This window comes from Aedes albopictus, chromosome 1 (assembly GCF_035046485.1).
Source record: "Aedes albopictus strain Foshan chromosome 1, AalbF5, whole genome shotgun sequence".
Classification (NCBI taxonomy): Eukaryota; Metazoa; Arthropoda; class Insecta; order Diptera; family Culicidae; genus Aedes; species Aedes albopictus.
Window position 1 is genome coordinate 32,206,063 of NC_085136.1, and position 18,400 is coordinate 32,224,462.

At 48.9% G+C, this 18,400-nt stretch overlaps 1 protein-coding gene across 2 annotated transcripts in view; it reads left to right on the forward strand.

The window, feature by feature from the left end:
* LOC109428528 (paired box protein Pax-1) overlaps positions 1-17,624 on the forward strand; it is a 213,629-nt gene extending 196,005 nt beyond the window's left edge. Inside the window, exon 2 of one of the 2 annotated variants that reach the window (XM_062844325.1) lies at positions 14,435-17,624. In XM_062844325.1, the coding sequence (XP_062700309.1) occupies positions 14,435-15,315 (881 nt within the window). In that variant the 3' untranslated portion in view covers positions 15,316-17,624. The remainder of the gene's footprint in view (positions 1-14,434) is intronic. The other variant, XM_029855182.2, reaches the window with a different exon arrangement.
* Positions 17,625-18,400: the final 776 nt, after the last annotated feature.

Below are 18,400 nucleotides of genomic sequence, written 5' to 3' on the forward strand. Positions count from 1 at the left end.
TTGTTTTTGAAACACTGGAATTTATTGTCTCCTGCGGCTGTGTAGATGATTGAAGCAGATATCGTAGGTATGTATAAGCTTGGTAGGTATGTATAAGCTTGGCCTTTGATAAGTTGTATCCACTTATCCACGAGCGGTAACGGCGGCGGCCATCCAACCGGTTCGGAATTTGACGTTTCTTGAGGGAAAAGTCAAAACAGTTTCATTCTCTTCAATGGGCCTTTACACATTGGCGTAGCAGGCTTTTTCTTTTTTATTACTCGCTCTCGTAAACAAACACGAGAAAGAGAAGGATGCAAGAGGGGGCACAGGCCCCCTCTTCCATCCCACTCTTTCTTTTGTTTATCAAGGAGAACGAGTGAGAAAAAAGAAAAAGCTAGCTACGCCAATGCCTTTACATTTGACGTCCTCAATCAGCTGATTTTCGGGCCTTTGACAGTTCTCCAATGAAAATGACAGTTTGGCGTTTGCGCTTTTGTTCGGCGGTTGTAAACAGTGGCCTACACGGACCTGTCAGCTGAAAAGGCCTATTGCGATCTCCAAGAAAAGTCAAATTTCGAATCGGTTATTTGTGCCCACCGCCGCCATTACCGCTCGCCGATTAGTGGATACGTGAACCTTTGCCCGAATCAGGCCTACTGCGCGCTGTTTTCAAATGTTCTGTGGGACTGAGCAGGACGGGTCAAATTGGGTTTTTAAATTAGGAAAAATGTATCGATTTTTTGATTTTATACGAAAGAGCACCTTTTTATGAGCCACTATGATTTTTTTCAGATTTTTAGAACTTTATTTTGATACCTAAAATCAATTTCAAAGAGATTTTTTGAAATCACCTTTTGACAGCTGGGTAACTGTTTGACAGCTCCACCCAGTACAAAATGCGATGAGGGGTGATTCGACAAATCGCTCCCATACAAACTTTAAATTGATTTTTAAATAGGTTCCCGTTCACCAAAATTCATGAAAATTTGGATTTCGGCTCAGTTTCGCTTGCAGATTCAGAATATTGAATTTTCTCAACACCGCTAATGAAGCCAATTCATACAAAGGCTCATGCCGAGCAATGGGCAGCAGGGACAGGAGTCCAGGGGCTTGACGAACCCCCCTTACGGATACGGATTGCACAAGTGGAGTAAGCCTCGGCGTGGTGGGGGCTCAGCAGTGGGCTTTGCTGGGCCTCTTCAGAAATTCCACACATCCGGAAACAACTTCGTACAAGCGACATAGCACCGCTTCCTAAGTGTCACAACCCAGCAAGGAGTGCCTCTGATACATCAGGAACAACGCCAGTAAGTTCCTGATTGTGGTATACTGATCAGCTTTGTAATTGGTAACTGAAACGCTTTGGAAACTATCATGGAAACTATGCACAAGTTAGCTGGTAGCGACGGCATTTTATCCTCTTAGTAAGGTCGGCGCTGTCTTCCGTCCCATAAAACAGTGGCGTGGCCTGTGCCCAGCTTAGGCAACTAAGAGGGAACGGCGTTGAACCCGTTCGCACGAGGAGGACTGGCGAGATCGCCACTTCGAGGGGCTGGTGTACCCACCATCGAGCAGATAGCAGGAGGCTCAACAGGATGAGCACAAGGCGGCGCAGTACCGGCGGAGGAAGCGCAGATGATCGGCGTGGACCTCACGCGAGTGCTTAACCACTACAGGAGCAGGAGCGGGCTACCAAAGATGTTGGTAGTTGCCAAACAGCTGGACGAGCTGATCGGCTACACGAGCGGGCGGACTACAATCAGCAAGGACTTGAAACAGAGCCTGTTGAAGCTCCGCAAATCGCTGACTCTGGCCAAGAAGGAGTATGATGGTCGAACAGCGGAGTACGGCAAGGAGGAGCGGTCCACCCAAACGGACATCTTCCTCTTTGCTGGTAACGCGACGGTACAGCACGAAACCATGCAGCTCGCTGGAGCCGTGGCGGAAAGGTCAAACCGTCCTACGGCTCGAACTGCATGGTCGAAACCTGCAGAGGAGACGCGGCTCAAGAAGCGTCCGGCAGAGACAGGCAAAAAGTCAAAGAAGAAGAAGGGGACGGCCAGCGCGAGTAACCATGCTGCCAAGTCGGTTGCGAAACGCGCAAGGAGCAGGGAAACCAAGCCCCGAAAGGCTAACCTTAGGAGGAACGGTGGCCAACAGGACCAAGGGAAAGAGAATCCTTGGTTTACGGTCGGAAGGAAGAAGGTTGTGAGAGAAGCAGAGTCAGGCCGCAAACGCGTCTTCAAAACCGAAGCAGGCACATCCGCCGAGGTGCTGAGGGCCATGCGAGGCGAAAATCGTCTCTCACCGCTGAAGCGCTGGGCGCGGATGTCAAAAGCATCTGGCGTACCAGGACTGGAGAGATGAAGCTAGTGCTGAAGAAGGAGACTCAAGAGGTACTGGACGAAAAAGTACAGGTAAAGAGCCCTAACGGCGGAGGCGAATCTCCAGTGTAAAAACCTAGACGAGATCACCGACGCAGAAGAGCTCGCAGCCGCACTTAAACAGCAGTGCAGGGTAGATGCACCAAGTGCATCAATCCGGCTGTGAAAGGGCCCGGCAGACACGCAGATCGCCACGATCAAGCTCCCCGTAGGGGAGCTGAGCAAGGCGTCTGCAGTCGGCAAGATCAGGACTGAATGAGGTCGAAACAGTTGGCACTCGAGCACCACAAAACGGAGGTGGTGATGGTAAACAACCGCAAGTCTGAACGAAAGGCAGTGGTCATCACAGGCGAGTGCACGATCAACTCTAAGCGCTCACTGAAGCAATTGGGGGTCATGATCGACGATAAGCTGTAATTCGGAGGCCACGTGGAGTATGCCTGCGCGCGTAAGCGTAAGCTGCTCGCGACAGTAGCGGTCTCCATACTACGGTAACAAATGTCCCAGATGAAGAAGAACGTGCCTCTGGAGCCGACCTACTGATACTACGGTATGGTGCCGCTGCATGGTCGAGAGCGTTAAGGTTCAATCGAAACGTGAAGCACCTAGAGAAAGTACGCAAAGGCTGATGAGCCTTAGGGTGGTCAGCGCATACCGCACGGTCTCAAAGGACGCGGTATGTGTGCTAGTGGACCTGATGACCATAGCGCTAGTGGTGGCAGAGGACAAAGAGTGCTTAAGAGGCACGAGACGGATCGCCAGAACATCGTCTATGTTGAAGTGGCAGAGGGAATGGGATTCCTCTAGCAAGGGTAGATAGACACACAGGCTCACACCGAGCTTGTCTCATGGCGAGGTGAACTTTCACTTGACACATATTCTGTCAAGCGATGGGTGCTTTAGGTGGTATTTGCACAGATTCGGACGGCGACGAGACCGCGGGGTATGTACTCTTTGAATGCCCACGCTTCGTGGAGCGAAGGTCGAGTATGCGGTAGTGATATCACTCCGGACAACAAGCGGGATTCCACAGACAAACAGACGTAACACTCTGATAATTCACATCGTACACCAATTTAACGGTCTTTTTTCAAAATTTGATAGTTGGCCAACTGCCCAACCGTGGCGCTCGCATCGTTTTTGTTTGAGTTTGACGTTTGCTCACTACCGCCACCTAGTTGGTGGTCGGCCAAACATAGGCCTTTTAGCATTGGGCGAATATGTTTTCGTGACTATGATTTGAATCGAAAAATGTTCGAAATGTTACGTCTGTTTGTCTGTGGGGATTCCGTTACTTCCACGGTCTCCTGAATCTGTAGTTCAAAGAAAAAATGGCGGGCCGACCAAACAGCAAGTTGAGTTGGCCCTCTTCTCCATCCGGAAGCTCGAGTCCAACGTGTAGTCTATAGTACTAGCCAAGACCCAAGCTTCCAGGGGAGAGAGGACTACTTAAGGCGGTAGCTGGTGGAGCGCTAACCAATAGAGAGTACTCACGAACGGTCCCCCTCTTCTCGAAGTCATCCCTAACGGGCGTCCCGCGAAGGTAAGGAATAACAAGAATATTCTATAAGAAAAAAAAAGATGTACATCAAAGTGCTGCTTCAGCGTTTCGATCGCCTGACGTCCGTCCTTCAAGAGGCTTCTGTTCTTATCCATGCATTTTTCGACTCGCTGAAGCCGTTGCGGGTTGTGGTGAGCTTCTGATAGCACTTCCGCCGTGTTTCTTGAGAACGGCACAGCAGTTCCATTTCTTCACACTCCGCTTCTTTCCATGCGGCGCTTTTTCTCTCAAAAGAGACAGGTCAGCTGTTTCCGCTTCTGCCAGGTCCCATGCTGCAGTATTATTACTGCACTCTGCGGCTTTCTTCTCCAAAATCGCTCTGCACTCCTCAACGAACTGTTTGTTCCATCTACCTCGTTCCACGTACCTGATGGTGCTCCCGGCTGCATCGTTGGCGGCTGCTTTTACTGTTCTCCATCAGTCCTCTAGAGGGGCCGCATCAAGCTCGCCCTCGTCTGTCAACGCAGCCTCTAGATTCTGCGCGTATGCTGAGACGAAATCCGCTTGCTTCAAACGCTCTACTAGAGTCTAGGTTGTACCGTGGTGGTCGCCGGTACCGTACATTGTTGATGACGGAATGTTTTGGGTACCAGATAGTAGTCGGAATCGATGTTAGCGCCACGATAGGTCCTGACGTCGATAATGTCGGAGAAGTGCCGTCCGTCCATCAGAACGTGGTCGATTTACGATTCCATCTGCTGTGGTGATCTCCAGGTGTAACGATAAGGAAGGCTGTGTAGGAACAAGGTGCTACGAATGGCCATGTTCATGGAGGTGGCGAAATCAATGAGTCGCAAGGTTGTTTTCGTTCGTTAGCTGGTGAGCGCTAAACGTTCTAAACGGCGATCATAATTTCCTGGCCTACCTGGGCGTTAACGTCTCCTATGATGATCTTGATGTCGTGGCTTGGGCAGCGGTCGAACTCGCGTTCGACGTCACTACGACGCCGAACATTCCTTCAGTAGATCGGCGAGTATGCGGGTGCTCCCAATGCAGTTGAGAGATCGTCAGTTTCTTCTGTCGAGTTTCCAATCGCAAGTCACTTTTCGATGCTGTGGTCGTCGCCTTTGGTATACAGTAGACGTTTGATAAGTGCAACATGTTTACGTTCAGTTACCGAATGAAATTCGCTAACTGCAACCAAGGAGAATACATTTTTACTAAGGTGGCGCAGATAAACATTGCAAACCACTGGTTGTCTCTTCCATTCTTCTGGTGTTCTTATGGAACTGAAATAGTGACGTCACTATTTTAGTTGCATAAGAACACCAGAAGAGTGGAAGAGACAACCAGTGGTTTGCAATGTTTATCTGCGCCACCTTAGTAAAATGTATTCTCCTTGAACTGCAACGACTGACAGCCGTCAAACAGTTGTCAATTGCTGTTGGACGCAGCCAGAAAGCACTCAAAAACATCGCAATGCAGCTGTAGTGCATCTGAAAAACATCGCAACTCTGTTGACGTTTCATTTTTGACAGATAGCGGTGCGATAACTGCAAAATTTTTGCACTTAGCGGACTTGCAGTTAAACCGTTTGCACCGAGCGAACGTCTACTGTATTGGTTTGGTACGCATTCTTCTCTTGTCGACTTTCCTCTGCTTGTCGTTCGACGCCTGGCTCGCAGAGCCTGACACCACCCCCCCCCCCCCCCCCCCCCACTAACCCAGGGAACTGGGCTTACCTTTCCGGAAGCTACGGGTACCGAATATTTGAATCAATGTAATCGATGAGAAACAAGTAGAGTGTGACGTCTGTTACTCAGTTGTTTTAGTTTACGTAAATTTGAAAGGCCTACTATGCCACACTACCTGCCATGCTGCAACCAAGGAAATCCACATGGCCATCAGAGAACATGGCGATAGAACTGTTGTCACGAATCGAAATACACTTAAATACGGTAACCATAGTGAAAAAAAAATAGGAAAACTACGTTGAGTTTCCTTCGCTTCCTTCATCTCATCGGAGGAGTGCTTACCCGACGCGATTGCTTTGATGATGAAAATTCATCCGAACTCGCTATACGCTTGCTACGACCGAGAAATGGACGAGACTGCGGGTGCCCGTGCCGCGATGGACAAAAAGGGTTGAGCGAGCAAAAGCTCCCTGTAATGGTGACGGAAAGTGACGAACGCGACGGGACGCGACGCAAATGTTTTTCATATGTGAGTTGAGCTAAAACATGCGTCGCACATTTAATTTCCACGGCTTTCATTACCGAAATTGATTTATGGCGGTTCGGGCTGTTTGCAGCGGCTATGGTTTGCCGCCGCTTTCGCCACGATGACGACGACGGCCTACTGTGTTTGATTGTACCACCTATGAGGATGACTTTCATCCAGATTTGAACATTATTCAAAAGACGAGTGGGATCATCAAAAGAGATTACCAGTTCATCAGCAAATTTAGTTTTAATTTTATGTGTGTTTTTGCACAGACAGACAGACTGTCTGTCATTTCTGGGGAATTCAATAAAATTTCACCTATTTTTGAAAAACTAATCACCTTATTTTTTAATCTTCTAAAATTATCATAAAAATAGCGATTGCAACCATCAACGCACACCCACACACACACTGCCTACCCCAAGGCAAATTTTCGCCATATTTTACACCCTTGGGGGAGGAGGGGCGGCAAGCCGGCGGAAGCACACTGCAGAAAGGTGAGCGGGTGAAATTTCATTTCGTGTGGAAATTGGATTTCACAAGAAGTCGCCGGTGATGGAAAAATCGCTGAACGTACCTACGTACCTACGGTCCAAGGTGTGTTCGAAACCAAAACGGCAAGCAGGCGGGATAGCATTAGATTGGATTGGATTTTTCATCTAGTAGGCTCCGACGCGACGGCACAGGAAAATCCTGACGAGAATAGCTAAAAAAATGGAAACAACCATCAGGTTCCTACGTTTACCGCCGGCAGTCGAGGGGGAAGAAAATGGGAAATTTTTGAGGGAGCACATCCACAGCCTACTGCATGCATACCTACTGCTGAGCCACTGAGGGGAGTGGGAACAAAATGGCGAAGCCATCAGAGGCTTCAAGTTCAGGGCGCGGGGAATTAGGGTGGAAAAAATGGATCGAATTGGGTAAAAAAAAGGGGGACGAATCGTCGTCATCGTGGCAAGCAATGTGCGTGCCCAGGCGTGGTGGATGGTCGGATATGGTAGTGCGGAAAAACGAGATTTCCATAAAATTGTTGAGTAATGACGACGACGGAGTGGAAGTGGAGGGAGAATTATTGCGTTATTCAGAGGGGGAGAGTGGAGCGAAAAAGCATCATCATAATAATCGTCTTCGTCGTCAGTCCACGTCAGTGACAGCGTGATGATGTTGAATGTTGATGGGATTGGCAATAAGAGTTTCGCAGATGTCGGATCGAAGCAGGCAAGGCAAGGCTTACTAGATCAACACAAAAAGTTGAGAATGTTTCTGGGTATTTGTGTTTGCGAGTATGTCGCTCCGTCTGTTGGTAAATACTTCGGGGCCGAAGCCGAGAACATTGAAATCAAAATTTAGGCAAATATTTAACCGCTTCAATTCGTTTGCAAAGAATATTTGGTTGTTTGTGTACACCCGAGAAATGTACGGGGAGTTTTACCGGGAACCGGGATGTGTAGGTACGTGCGCGCGAACAAATATGATTTCGCTCGGTCTCTCTCTCCGTGGAGTTTTGCCGGTGTTTGAACGAACGGCGGAATCCTAATGAGCTGAGGCATATAAACTTCTTTACTGAGCTGGTCGTTCGCTCCGAAGGGTGATTCAGTTTACACTTTGTTTGACTTTAATTAAGTTCACTAAAAAAAAGAAATAATGCTTGAAAATGATTGAATGTGGCCGTCATTGGGTTGCACCTTCTGGCATATCGAAAATATTGTGTAAGTTTCTGTGACGTTCTGATCGAAGGACGGGTATTGACAATGTCAAGAACTATCGGCGGTAATGCTGCAGCATTGAACCCGACAGAATGTGGAGCGATACAGACAGAAGCGAAAGCACCAGATCCGCCTGTTCTGGGAGGTAAAGCGTGCGCCTTGAAGAAACGAAGTGCGAGGAAATGAAACTGCTGTATTGCTCACAAAAAACTCGGAAGTTCTACCAGAAGCTCAATACGTTCCGCAAAGGGTTCATGCCGCAAGCTAAAATCTACAGGGATAAGGACAAGAGCCTCCTAATAGACAAACGTGAGGTGGTCGAAAGGTGGAAGCGGCACCTTGACGAATGTGTGTTATGTTTCAATCAGACAACCATCGTATCGAGACTACCTTAATGTTAATAGAAACACCATGAGCGTTGAGACATACATTTATTTGTTCAACATCACATTTAAGACAAGACAAAATCACCAATATACGCCACAATACTCGGTTTGTGGCTGCCGCTCTCCATCCTCGGTCGCGCCCAATGCTCGCCAGGTCACGTTCCACCTTGTCCGCCCATCGTGCTCTCTGCGCTCCACGCCTTCTTGTGCCAACCGGTTCAGTAGCAAACATCAGCTTGGTAGGGTTGTTGTCCGGCATTCTTGCAACATGCCCTGCCCACCGTATTCTGCACACCGCCGAAGATCGTCCTTAGCACGCGTCGCTCGAAAACCCCGAGTGCTTGCAGGTATTCCTTGAGCATGGTCCATGTCTCGTGTCCGTAGAGGACCACCGGTCTTATTAGTGTTTTGTACATGGCGCATTTGGTGCTTGCGTGAATCGTTATCGACCGCAGTTGCTTCTGGAGCCCGTAGAAGGCCCGACTTCAGCTAATGATGCGCCTCCGAATTTCACGGCTCACATTGTTGTCAGACGTCAGTAAGGATCCTAGGTAGACGAATTCCTCCACCACCTCGAAAGTATCCCCGTATATCGCAACATTACTACCCAGACGGATCCGGTCGGCTCCGCCTACCAGCATGTAATTTGTTTTTTGAGGCATTCACCACCAGTCCGACCATTGCTGCTTCGCGTTTCAGGCGGGTGTAAGCTGTCCCTTACCGCGTAATGCAGGGCTCTGGCGTGGTGGACATTCTTTTCCGTGCGACTCGTGGGATTTAATCGTGAAATCAAACAAATCAAACAATCAGAATTTAGGTGGAAGTAGTGGTGGGATCAACCCCTTCGCAAGAAGCGGGTAGATGAGGTCTCCGACAAGGAGAAGTGAGGAGATATGTGCTGGGAGTTGCGTGCGCAGCTGAAGCGTGGGTGCTCCAGTCCACTTCCCGGCAAGCCAGCCGGTGGAGGTTATGGACGGAGCGTGGTTATTGAGGGCCGTCAACCAAGAAACCAAAGGACGGTCCGCAATAGAGGTGGCTGAGCAGCAGCTTGGCAAAATCATCGACTTTGCGTCCACTAAGTCGACCATAAACAAGAACCTGAAAACGGCCTTGCTTCGACTTAGGGTGTCGATCGACGATGCCAAGCAGGAGCACGCGGCACTCGCGTTGCTGACTGCTGCAGCAGCGGAGCCTGCAAATGAGAAAAGGCCGAAGTTTACCCAAACGGAGGCCTTCTCCTTCGCAGGAAGCCCGAATAAGGCGGAAGCGACTGCTCGCGACAAACGGGGCAAGCAATCGTAGAAGCGGGCGAGGCAGCCGTCAGGCGAAGAGCTGTCTGGCGGTGCTCGCAAGGCCAGGCGAATCATTACCCCGAAAGTCGGTAATAATGCCGGAAGGTCGGACCCCAGCCAGGGTTCCCAGAAAGCTGGGAAGGGTGGGCCTGAAAAGGCTGACCCGTCCCGGAACGATGGGAATAAGGGGTTGCGACCCCTGGTTGGCCCTCAACAGCCACAGAGCAGGGCGATCCAAGGGGAGGACCCCGGGATGACGCGATCGTCATCAAGACGGAACAGTCCAATTATTCAGACGTCTTGAAGACCATGCAAAGCGACGCCAAGCTTGAGGGTCTTGGAGCCGACATACGCAGTATTAGACGTACTCGTACGGGCGAGATTATCCTGGAGCTGAAGCGCCAGAAGGAGCACAAGGGCGCCGCCTATAAGAGGCTGGCAGAAGAGGTCCTTGGTGAGGGTGTGCAGGTGAGGGCTCTGACACATGAGGCGACTCTGAAGGTCAAGGACATTGACGAGATCACCGAAGTGGAAGAGCTCGTCACGGCACTGCGGCAACAGTGCGATATGCAGGTGGCCGCCGCCGCCGTTAAGCTACGGAAAGGGCCAGCAGGGACACAGATAGCTTTGGTTTTCACCTGTGGCGGACGTCAAAAAGTCCGGTAAAGTAGGGAGCAAAAAGGTGGGCTGGTGTGTATGTCACCTGATATTCCACGAGCCACCAGAGTTTTGCTTCCGGTGTCTGAAACCAGGACACAAGTCGTGGGATTGCAAAGGCCCCGACAGGCGCAAACTGTGCAGGCGATGTGGCGCTGAAGGTCATAAGGCCCAAAACTGCACGAGTCCGCCCATCTGCATGATCTGTACCGGGAAATCCTCGAACAACAGACATCCGATGGGTGGTTCAAGGTGCCCGGCCTTCAAGAAAGCCGCAGTGAACAACAAATCGCAGTGCAGCTGAACCTGAACCACTGTGATGCGGCTCAGTAACTGCTTTTTCAGGCGGTTTCTGAGTGGGACACGGATATCGCCATCATATCGGACCCATACCGAGTACCCGCCGGCAACGGCAACTGGGTAGCGGATGGGACCAGATAAATGGCGGCGATATGGACGACGGGTAAATACCCCGTCCAGGAGTTGGTGTCTACCGCGGTGGCCGGTCGTTAAACACTCCAGCATTTGCGTGAACCGCTCGCAAATGCTGGACTGCTTAACGACCGTGCTAACAGGGCGAAGGCCGGTGGTAATAGCGGGTGAGTTTAATGCCTGGGCCGTGGAATAGGGAAGCCGTTTCACGAACCAGCGAGGTCAGATTCTGCTAGAAACACTGGCCATTTTAGATGTCGACTTGGCTAATGTCGGTACCAAGAGTACCTATAGTCGAAACGGAGCGGAGTCAATTATTGACGGGACCTTTCATAGTCCTGGCTTAACAAGTAGTTCGAACTGGAGAGTAGATGATAGCTACACTCACAACGACCACCTGGCGGTTCGTTACAGTATCGACTACAACAACAGCAGGCAGAGGATAGAAGCAGAGGCGGCTAGGCCAAGGCCAAGCCCTCGCAGGTGGAAGACATCATACTTCGACGAAGAGGTATTTAGGGAGGCGCTCCGCCGTGAGCGAAACATAATCGGTCTAGACGGCGACGAGCTGGTAGCGGTGCGCTCACGTGCGGGTGATGCGACCATGCCTAGGCGAGTCCACCCTAGAAATGGAGGCCACCGGCTTACTGGCGGACCGACGCGATTGCGGACTTGCGCCGCGCCTGCCTACGGGCCAGCCGGCGGATGCAGCGAACAAGATCAGAGGAAGAGCAAAACGAACGGCGGGTGATGTTCGCCCCTGCAAAAGCGCTTAAAACCAAAATAAGAGCAAGCAGAGTGTCAGAGTGCCAATGCGAACCCGTGGTGTGACGCCTACAGGATCGTTATGGCCAAGACGAGAGGTATGATGGCTCCTACAGAGTTGGAGGGGATCATCGGAGGGCTTTTTCCGCGTCATGATCCTAGTCCTTGGCCTCCTTTCGTAGGACAGCCGGGGACTGGGGCTGGCGATGAGGAGAGGGTCACCGATGTGGAACTTGCGGGGATAGCTAAATCCCTTAGCGTAGGTGTAAGGTCTCAGGTCCGGACAAAGTTCCGAACCTGGCCTTAAAAGTAACTATTGCAGAGGCTCCCGAGATGTTCAGGTCTGCTATGCAGAAATGCCTGGACAAGGGAGAAGCTTGGAAGCTTGGAAGAGGCAGAGCCTGGTACTATTGCCAAAAGCGGGGAAACCAAAGATCATCCTCAATAGAATGTTGATTGACGGAGGGCGAAAATGGTCTTTCGAGTAACCAGTACGGCTTCCGGAACAAGGGGCCAGACACGTACAATTCTTGGCTTAGTATATTATAGTATGAGCCTCTTCACGATTTTGCCCTGTCCTGCTCACTCCCACAGAAAATTTGAAAACAGCGCGCACAGTCAAAGTCACATTTGACTTTTACTGTGCGAACTGTTTTTAAGTTTTCTGTGGGAGTGAGCAGTACGCCAGATTCGTGCAGAGGCTCATACTGAAATAGATTAGTGCATCGTAGCAAACTTGGGCAGCCGTTTTTTCGATAAACAATGTTTGTTTTTTGATTCATCTGTCACAGCCTTGATTTCAGCCAGTACGATTACTTTGATGGTAATACATTAATATACAATAATATAAATTAATATATTAATACTAGCTGTACCCGGCAAACTTTGTCTTGCCTACTGCGTTTTTTGACGTTTCAGGTCCCTAGCCAAGTCCAAGTCCCCGTTCAAAACGTATGATAATCCGATTTTCAAAAACTTTAGATTTTTTCTTGTTTTTTGCCTCATAAACCTTCCTTGGGTGAAAAGTAACAGAACAAAACAATGACGACCTAAATCCATCGTTCCAGTCGCGAGTCATGCGCGGTCCCACGTACGCCACTACATTTTTATATATACAGAAGATACCGCAAATATAATAATATACTTCTAATACACTCATTATGCTAATACGTGTCTAGCCCCTTGTTCCGGAAGGATAGGTCCACCGTAGACGCTATCTTGTCGGTTACAAAAACCGCCGAGAAAGCACTCGATCCTAAGAGGAGGGGAATCCGTTTTTGTGCGTTAGTGACTCTGGACGTAAGGAATGCGTTTAACCCTCTAATACCCAAATTTTTGATTTTGATCTAAATATCATTTTTCGTCATCTAAAATCGATTTAAACATGTTTTGGAAGATGATTCTTTTTAATTCTTGATTTCGTGAATTTCAGTTTTTGATTTTTCTAATTTTTATTTTTGAACACCCCCACATTTTTATATTTTTCCTGGAAGCCAATTTAGGGAACGGATTTTTTGAGATGAAAACATTTTGAGATTTTATGATTATTGTTGAAATATTATTATTTTAATTTTTTTTCACAGAAAATTTTATTTTCCGTGTAATTTTAAGGAAAATAATTTTAGAGTGTATTCGATTCCCTTAAACTATTAAACAAGGATAGAATGATACGGGAAAAATTTAAAATATGTTAATTGTAGCGATCCAATACAAAATAAACAATGACTTCTAAAAGGTGACTAAAACATCAATTTTTCAATGATTTTTAAAAAATGTAAATACGCCTTAAAATACACCAAAAACCATTTTGAGATATACAAAACAGTCCTAAATATCAGCCAAAAATATAAAAGTTTTGATTACCCACGAAACAAAAATTACAAAAATGCTCAAACTATACCCCGTCTAAAGGCGGGATTGGGTATTAGAGGGTTAATAGCGCCAGCTGGTCTGCTATTGCCGATGCGCTCTGGGGATGCAGGGGTACCTGTACAAGGTTCTCGAAAGCTACTTTCAGAATCGAGTACTAGTTAACGACACGGAGGTGGGTCGGAAGTGCTTTCACATAACCTCAGGAGTCCCGCAAGGTTCCATCCTGGGTCCGGTGTTACGGAATGTCATGTACGACGAGGTGTTGAGGTTAGAGTTGGGCATGCAGATTCAAGCTTCCGTTTAGAATCTTCAGCATTAAGGAGTCATGATGCATCACTGAGCTTTCAAACGAATCATTGACTTTTTGCTTTTCAATGATTGTTTGCCTCGCGTTTTTGAAGTGATAAAAAACCGTCAATTCTGCGGCAACGCAGCAGAAAAAGTATCACCGTAATCTCTGCGAGTGAGCATATAGGATGATACTTTTTCATACGATTATTTGCTTTGGTGGCAGAGAATTATCACTTTAAAATTTCGAGTCACATATCCAACATTGCTGCCTATACTGATGATGCCGTAAAAAGCCTTAAGGGCTGTTTGTAGTTTAGAAGAAATTTCTCGGCCTATTTTGATGCATGGAGAATTACTTGCCTAAATCGCCCAGGAAACTGTTTGTCTTAGATCACAGTATTTATGCAATTGAGAAGAAATGACAATTGAAATGGCAGTCACCGTAGAAAGTTTTTGCCAGGAATCGGTCAAGAAATTGTTTGCATTGTTTTGATTTTGTATGGGATGTTGCCGTTTCTTGGCCTTGCTGTTTATAAAATTTCTATAAGAGTGAAAGAGAAGGAGAGTATTCCATGCAGTACCCTATATATACAAGAGACGATGCAACACGTGACAAATAATTTGAAAGCAGCCGTCGGCGCGTACAGCTTCCTGCGATCGATTAGTTGAATCATTTTTGGTGTAAATTTTGCTCGAACTCATAAATTATTTCAGGGGTTTGATATCATAATTTTTCCTATGTTTTTCAAGATAAAAACTAGTGCGACAAGATTTGCAAAGAGAAGATAACGATTTGAAAATTGTATTAAAAAAAAGTGCGCAGTTCTCATTACTGCCGAAGATGCGTCAATCTAAATCGGAAATCAATCAAATCCTTATTTTAAATTTGAAACAGCCTACTACTTGCTAATCGATGCCCTTCGTTCTCTCTCCCTCCTTCCAGAAAACACAGCTCAACAGTACGGCGAAGTGAACCAGCTGGGCGGAGTGTTCGTCAACGGTCGGCCCCTTCCCAACAGCACCCGGATGCGAATCGTCGAACTGGCCCGGCTCGGCATCCGACCCTGTGACATCTCCCGCCAGCTCCGGGTCAGCCACGGGTGCGTCTCCAAGATACTAGCACGCTACCACGAAACCGGATCCATCCTGCCGGGTGCCATCGGGGGCTCGAAGCCCCGCGTCACCACCCCCAAGGTCGTAACGTACATCCGCGAGCTCAAACAGAAAGACCCGGGCATCTTCGCGTGGGAAATTCGCGATCGGTTGCTGTCCGACGGCGTTTGCGACAAGAACAACGTCCCCAGCGTCAGTTCCATCTCGAGGATCCTGCGGAACAAGCTGGGCAACATCACGCACCACCACACCGGAAGTCACACGCCGCACACGCCCCACCTCTACAACTCGATCTACCCCTCGTACCCCTACACGACGGCCAACTCGCTCAAGTCGGAAATGTCCTGCGGCGGCGGAAGTCCGTCGCCGCCGACGCCGGGAGTGACGCCGATCCGGTCACCTCACCACCACCACTGTTGGCCCTCGTCCCACTCCGTCACCGACATCCTGGCCAACGTGCACCATCAGGCGGCTGTGGCGGCGCTTCGCAACGGTGGCAACGTGCCGACGTCCCAGTGCCACACGACGCCACCGCCGCCGTCGCTGGGTTCGGTGGTGCCGAACATGGCCGCCGCAGCCGCCGCCAACATGCAGCACCAAATGCAGGACAGCGGCCACCACCACCAGTCGCCCAACTCGTACAACTACTACATGTATCTGCAGAGCGGCGGAATGCACCACGGCGGACTGGCCAGCGCTTCCGGGTTATAGGACGCCGCCGACGTCGGTGGCATCGGGGGGACGAGGCCGTCGGTGTCGGCCTCGCTGTTCGCTCAGAGTGTGCTGTTCTAGGGATGGCAGGCAGGATGGCAGGACACGGTGTGCTAGGTCAAATTTTTCGGAATGCGAGCGCGTGGGACAAACTGCTGTTCAATTAGTGTGTAGATAAGTGTTTTTAATAGGTTTTTACTTATTTGGATGCCGGTTCTTGAGGACACCAGAGAATGAAATGGAACGGGAGGGAGTAAGGATGCTGGTTAAAAAGTGAAAGGGGAATATTGGGAGTGGGGATCTCTTGGGAAAAGAATTAGTGAGAAGAAAACTTCAAAAAACCAGTGCAATATGAACCGTTAGGAACCAGTTGATTTGTCTCAGTTTATTTAGTTTTATTATTAGTGATAACTCAGAATTGTGATTGTTTGGTTGGAGTAGTTGTGGAAATCACGATCGATGCAAAAGTTATGATTATGCTACGTTATCGAATTTTACAACGTTATGCGAGGTACACACTTCAAACGGAATCGCTCAAGTAATTTTCGTTCAGTGCATTATTTTTCCGTGACCGGAATGATCAAGAAATGTAACACAGCAAGCCCCATTTGATTTGACGTTTCATTTCAGCTCCGTACTAGGATCCGGAATAAAGCGACGCTTCCTTATTTCTTGAGCGATCCCTGGCCTAAATTTTCCACGCATCGAGATAGGCCAAGAAATTTCTTGCGATCTGCATACTACCAAAGAATAAAAATAGAAAGAATGCCTTCTCTCGCTATTTTCTATGTAAACGTCAAGTGACAAGACAAGTGGCGCTCTCTAATCGTTTCAAGGTGGAAGCTCTATGTAACAGTGTTCGTGATTTGTCATAAGAGAAGGTGGTGTGCGTATGTTTTGGTATCCGCATTCAATCAGTAACGCACACTACCGCATGAAGGTTGAGCTCTCATCCGCAGATAGCGCTGCAGTAGTGTCCACCCGAGCATCAGCGGAGTGGGCTTTCTTGATATTCTTATTCTTTGGTATAATGCACCTCAAATTGTGAGTATTAAACTACCCTCCTGGAAAAGCCCTACACTGAACGGTGGCTTGCGGTGAAAATTACTATTCTGAGGGTCAATTTAAATACACAACGCCACTAAATTTGTGCAGACTGAGTTTCGTTTCAATTCAACAGAAATATGTTTTCAATTCTACCATGGACTCGATTTTCAATTAAAAAAAGTTTCTGTTGGCAACCGGATTCGAACCAAGAACCTTGATATCACCAGGCTCGCACGCTACCACTCGGCTATCGAATCGGTTGATGTTAGAAGAAACAAAACACACACAAGAAGCGTTGGTAGGTCGATGATCATGTTTTGCCATGGTAAATTTAAAAACATTGTTATGCTTGTCATTACTGCAAGCCGCCTTTCAGTGTACGAGGACTTCCAGCAGGAAATCCTGTAACAATCCCAGTAGGAACTCCTGGATAAACTTCTGAAGGAATCCCAGAAGGAATTTTTGGAGGAATCTCAAGAGAAACTCTTGGGAGAATTTCAGGAGGACATCCTAGAGGTATCCTAGAAGGACCTCCTAGAGGAATCTCATGAGGAACTTCTGGAGGAACCCCAGAAGGAACTCCTGGAGGAATTCCAGGAGGAACTCTTTGATGCACCCCAGAAGGAACTCCTGGAGAAATCCCGGAGGAACTTCTGGAGGATCTCCTGGAAGAATCCCAGGAGGAACTCTTTGAGGAACCCCAGAAGAAACTGCTGGAGGAATTCCAGGAAGAACTCCTGGAGAAATCTCAGGAGGAATCCCAAGAGGAACTCCTAGAAGAATCCCAGGGTACTTCTGGAGAAATTCCAGGAGGAGCTTCTGGAGGAATCCCTGGTCTGACTTCTGGGGAACCCCATGAAAAAATCTTGGAGGAATCCCAAGGAAGAACTCCTGGAAGAATCCCAGGAGGAACTCCTGGAGCGATTCCCGGAGGAACTTCTGGTAGAATCCCAGGAGGAACTCCTGCAGGAATCCCAGGAGGAATCCTTTGAGGAACCCCAGAAGGAACTCCTGGAGGAATCCCAGGAGGGACTCCTGGAGGAATTCCCGGAGGAACTTCTGGAGGAATTCCAGGAGAAACTTCTGGAGGAATCCCAGTAGGAACTCCTGGAGGAATCCCAGGAGGAACTCCTGGAGGAATCCCAGGAGGAACTCCTGGAGGAATCCCAGGAGAAACTCCTGGAGGAAAACCCAGGAGGAACTCCTGGAGGAATCCCAGGAGGAACTCCTGGAGGAATCCCAAGAGGAACTCCTGGAGGAATCCCAGGAGGAACTCCTGGAGGAATCCCAGGAGGAACTCCTGGAGGAATCCCAAGAGGAACTCCTGGAGGAATCCCAGGAGGAACTCCTGGAGGAATCCCAGGAGGAACTCCTGGAGGAATCCCAGGAGGAACTCCTGGAGGAATCCCAGGAGGAACTCCTGGAGGAATCCCAGGAGGAACTCCTGGAGGAATCCCAGGAGGAACTCCTGGAGGAATCCCAGGAGGAACTCCTGGAGGAATCCCAGGAGGAACTCCTGGAGGAATCCCAGGAGGAACTCCTGGAGGAATCCCAGGAGGAACTCCTGGAGGAATCCCAGGAGGAACTCCTGGAGGAATCCCAGGAGGAACTCCTGGAGGAATCCCAGGAGGAACTCCTGGAGGAATCCCTGGTCTGACTTCTGGGGAACCCCATGAGAAACTCCTGGAGGAATCCTAAGGAAGAACTCCTGGAAGAATCCCAGGAGGAACTCCTGGAGCAATTCCCGGAGGAACTTCTGGTGGAATCCCAGGAGGAACTTCTGCAGGAATCCCAGGAGGAATCCTTTGAGGAACCCTAGAAGGAACTCCTGGAGGAATCCCAGGAGGGACTCCTGGAAGAATTCCCGGAGGAACTTCTGGAGGAATTCCAGGAGAAACTTCTGGAGGAATCCCAGGAGGAACTCCTGGAGGAATCCCTAGTCTGACTTCTGGGGAACCCCATGAGAAACTCCTGGAGGAATCCTAAGGAAGAACTCCTGGAAGAATCCCAGGAGGAACTCCTGGAGCAATTCCCGGAG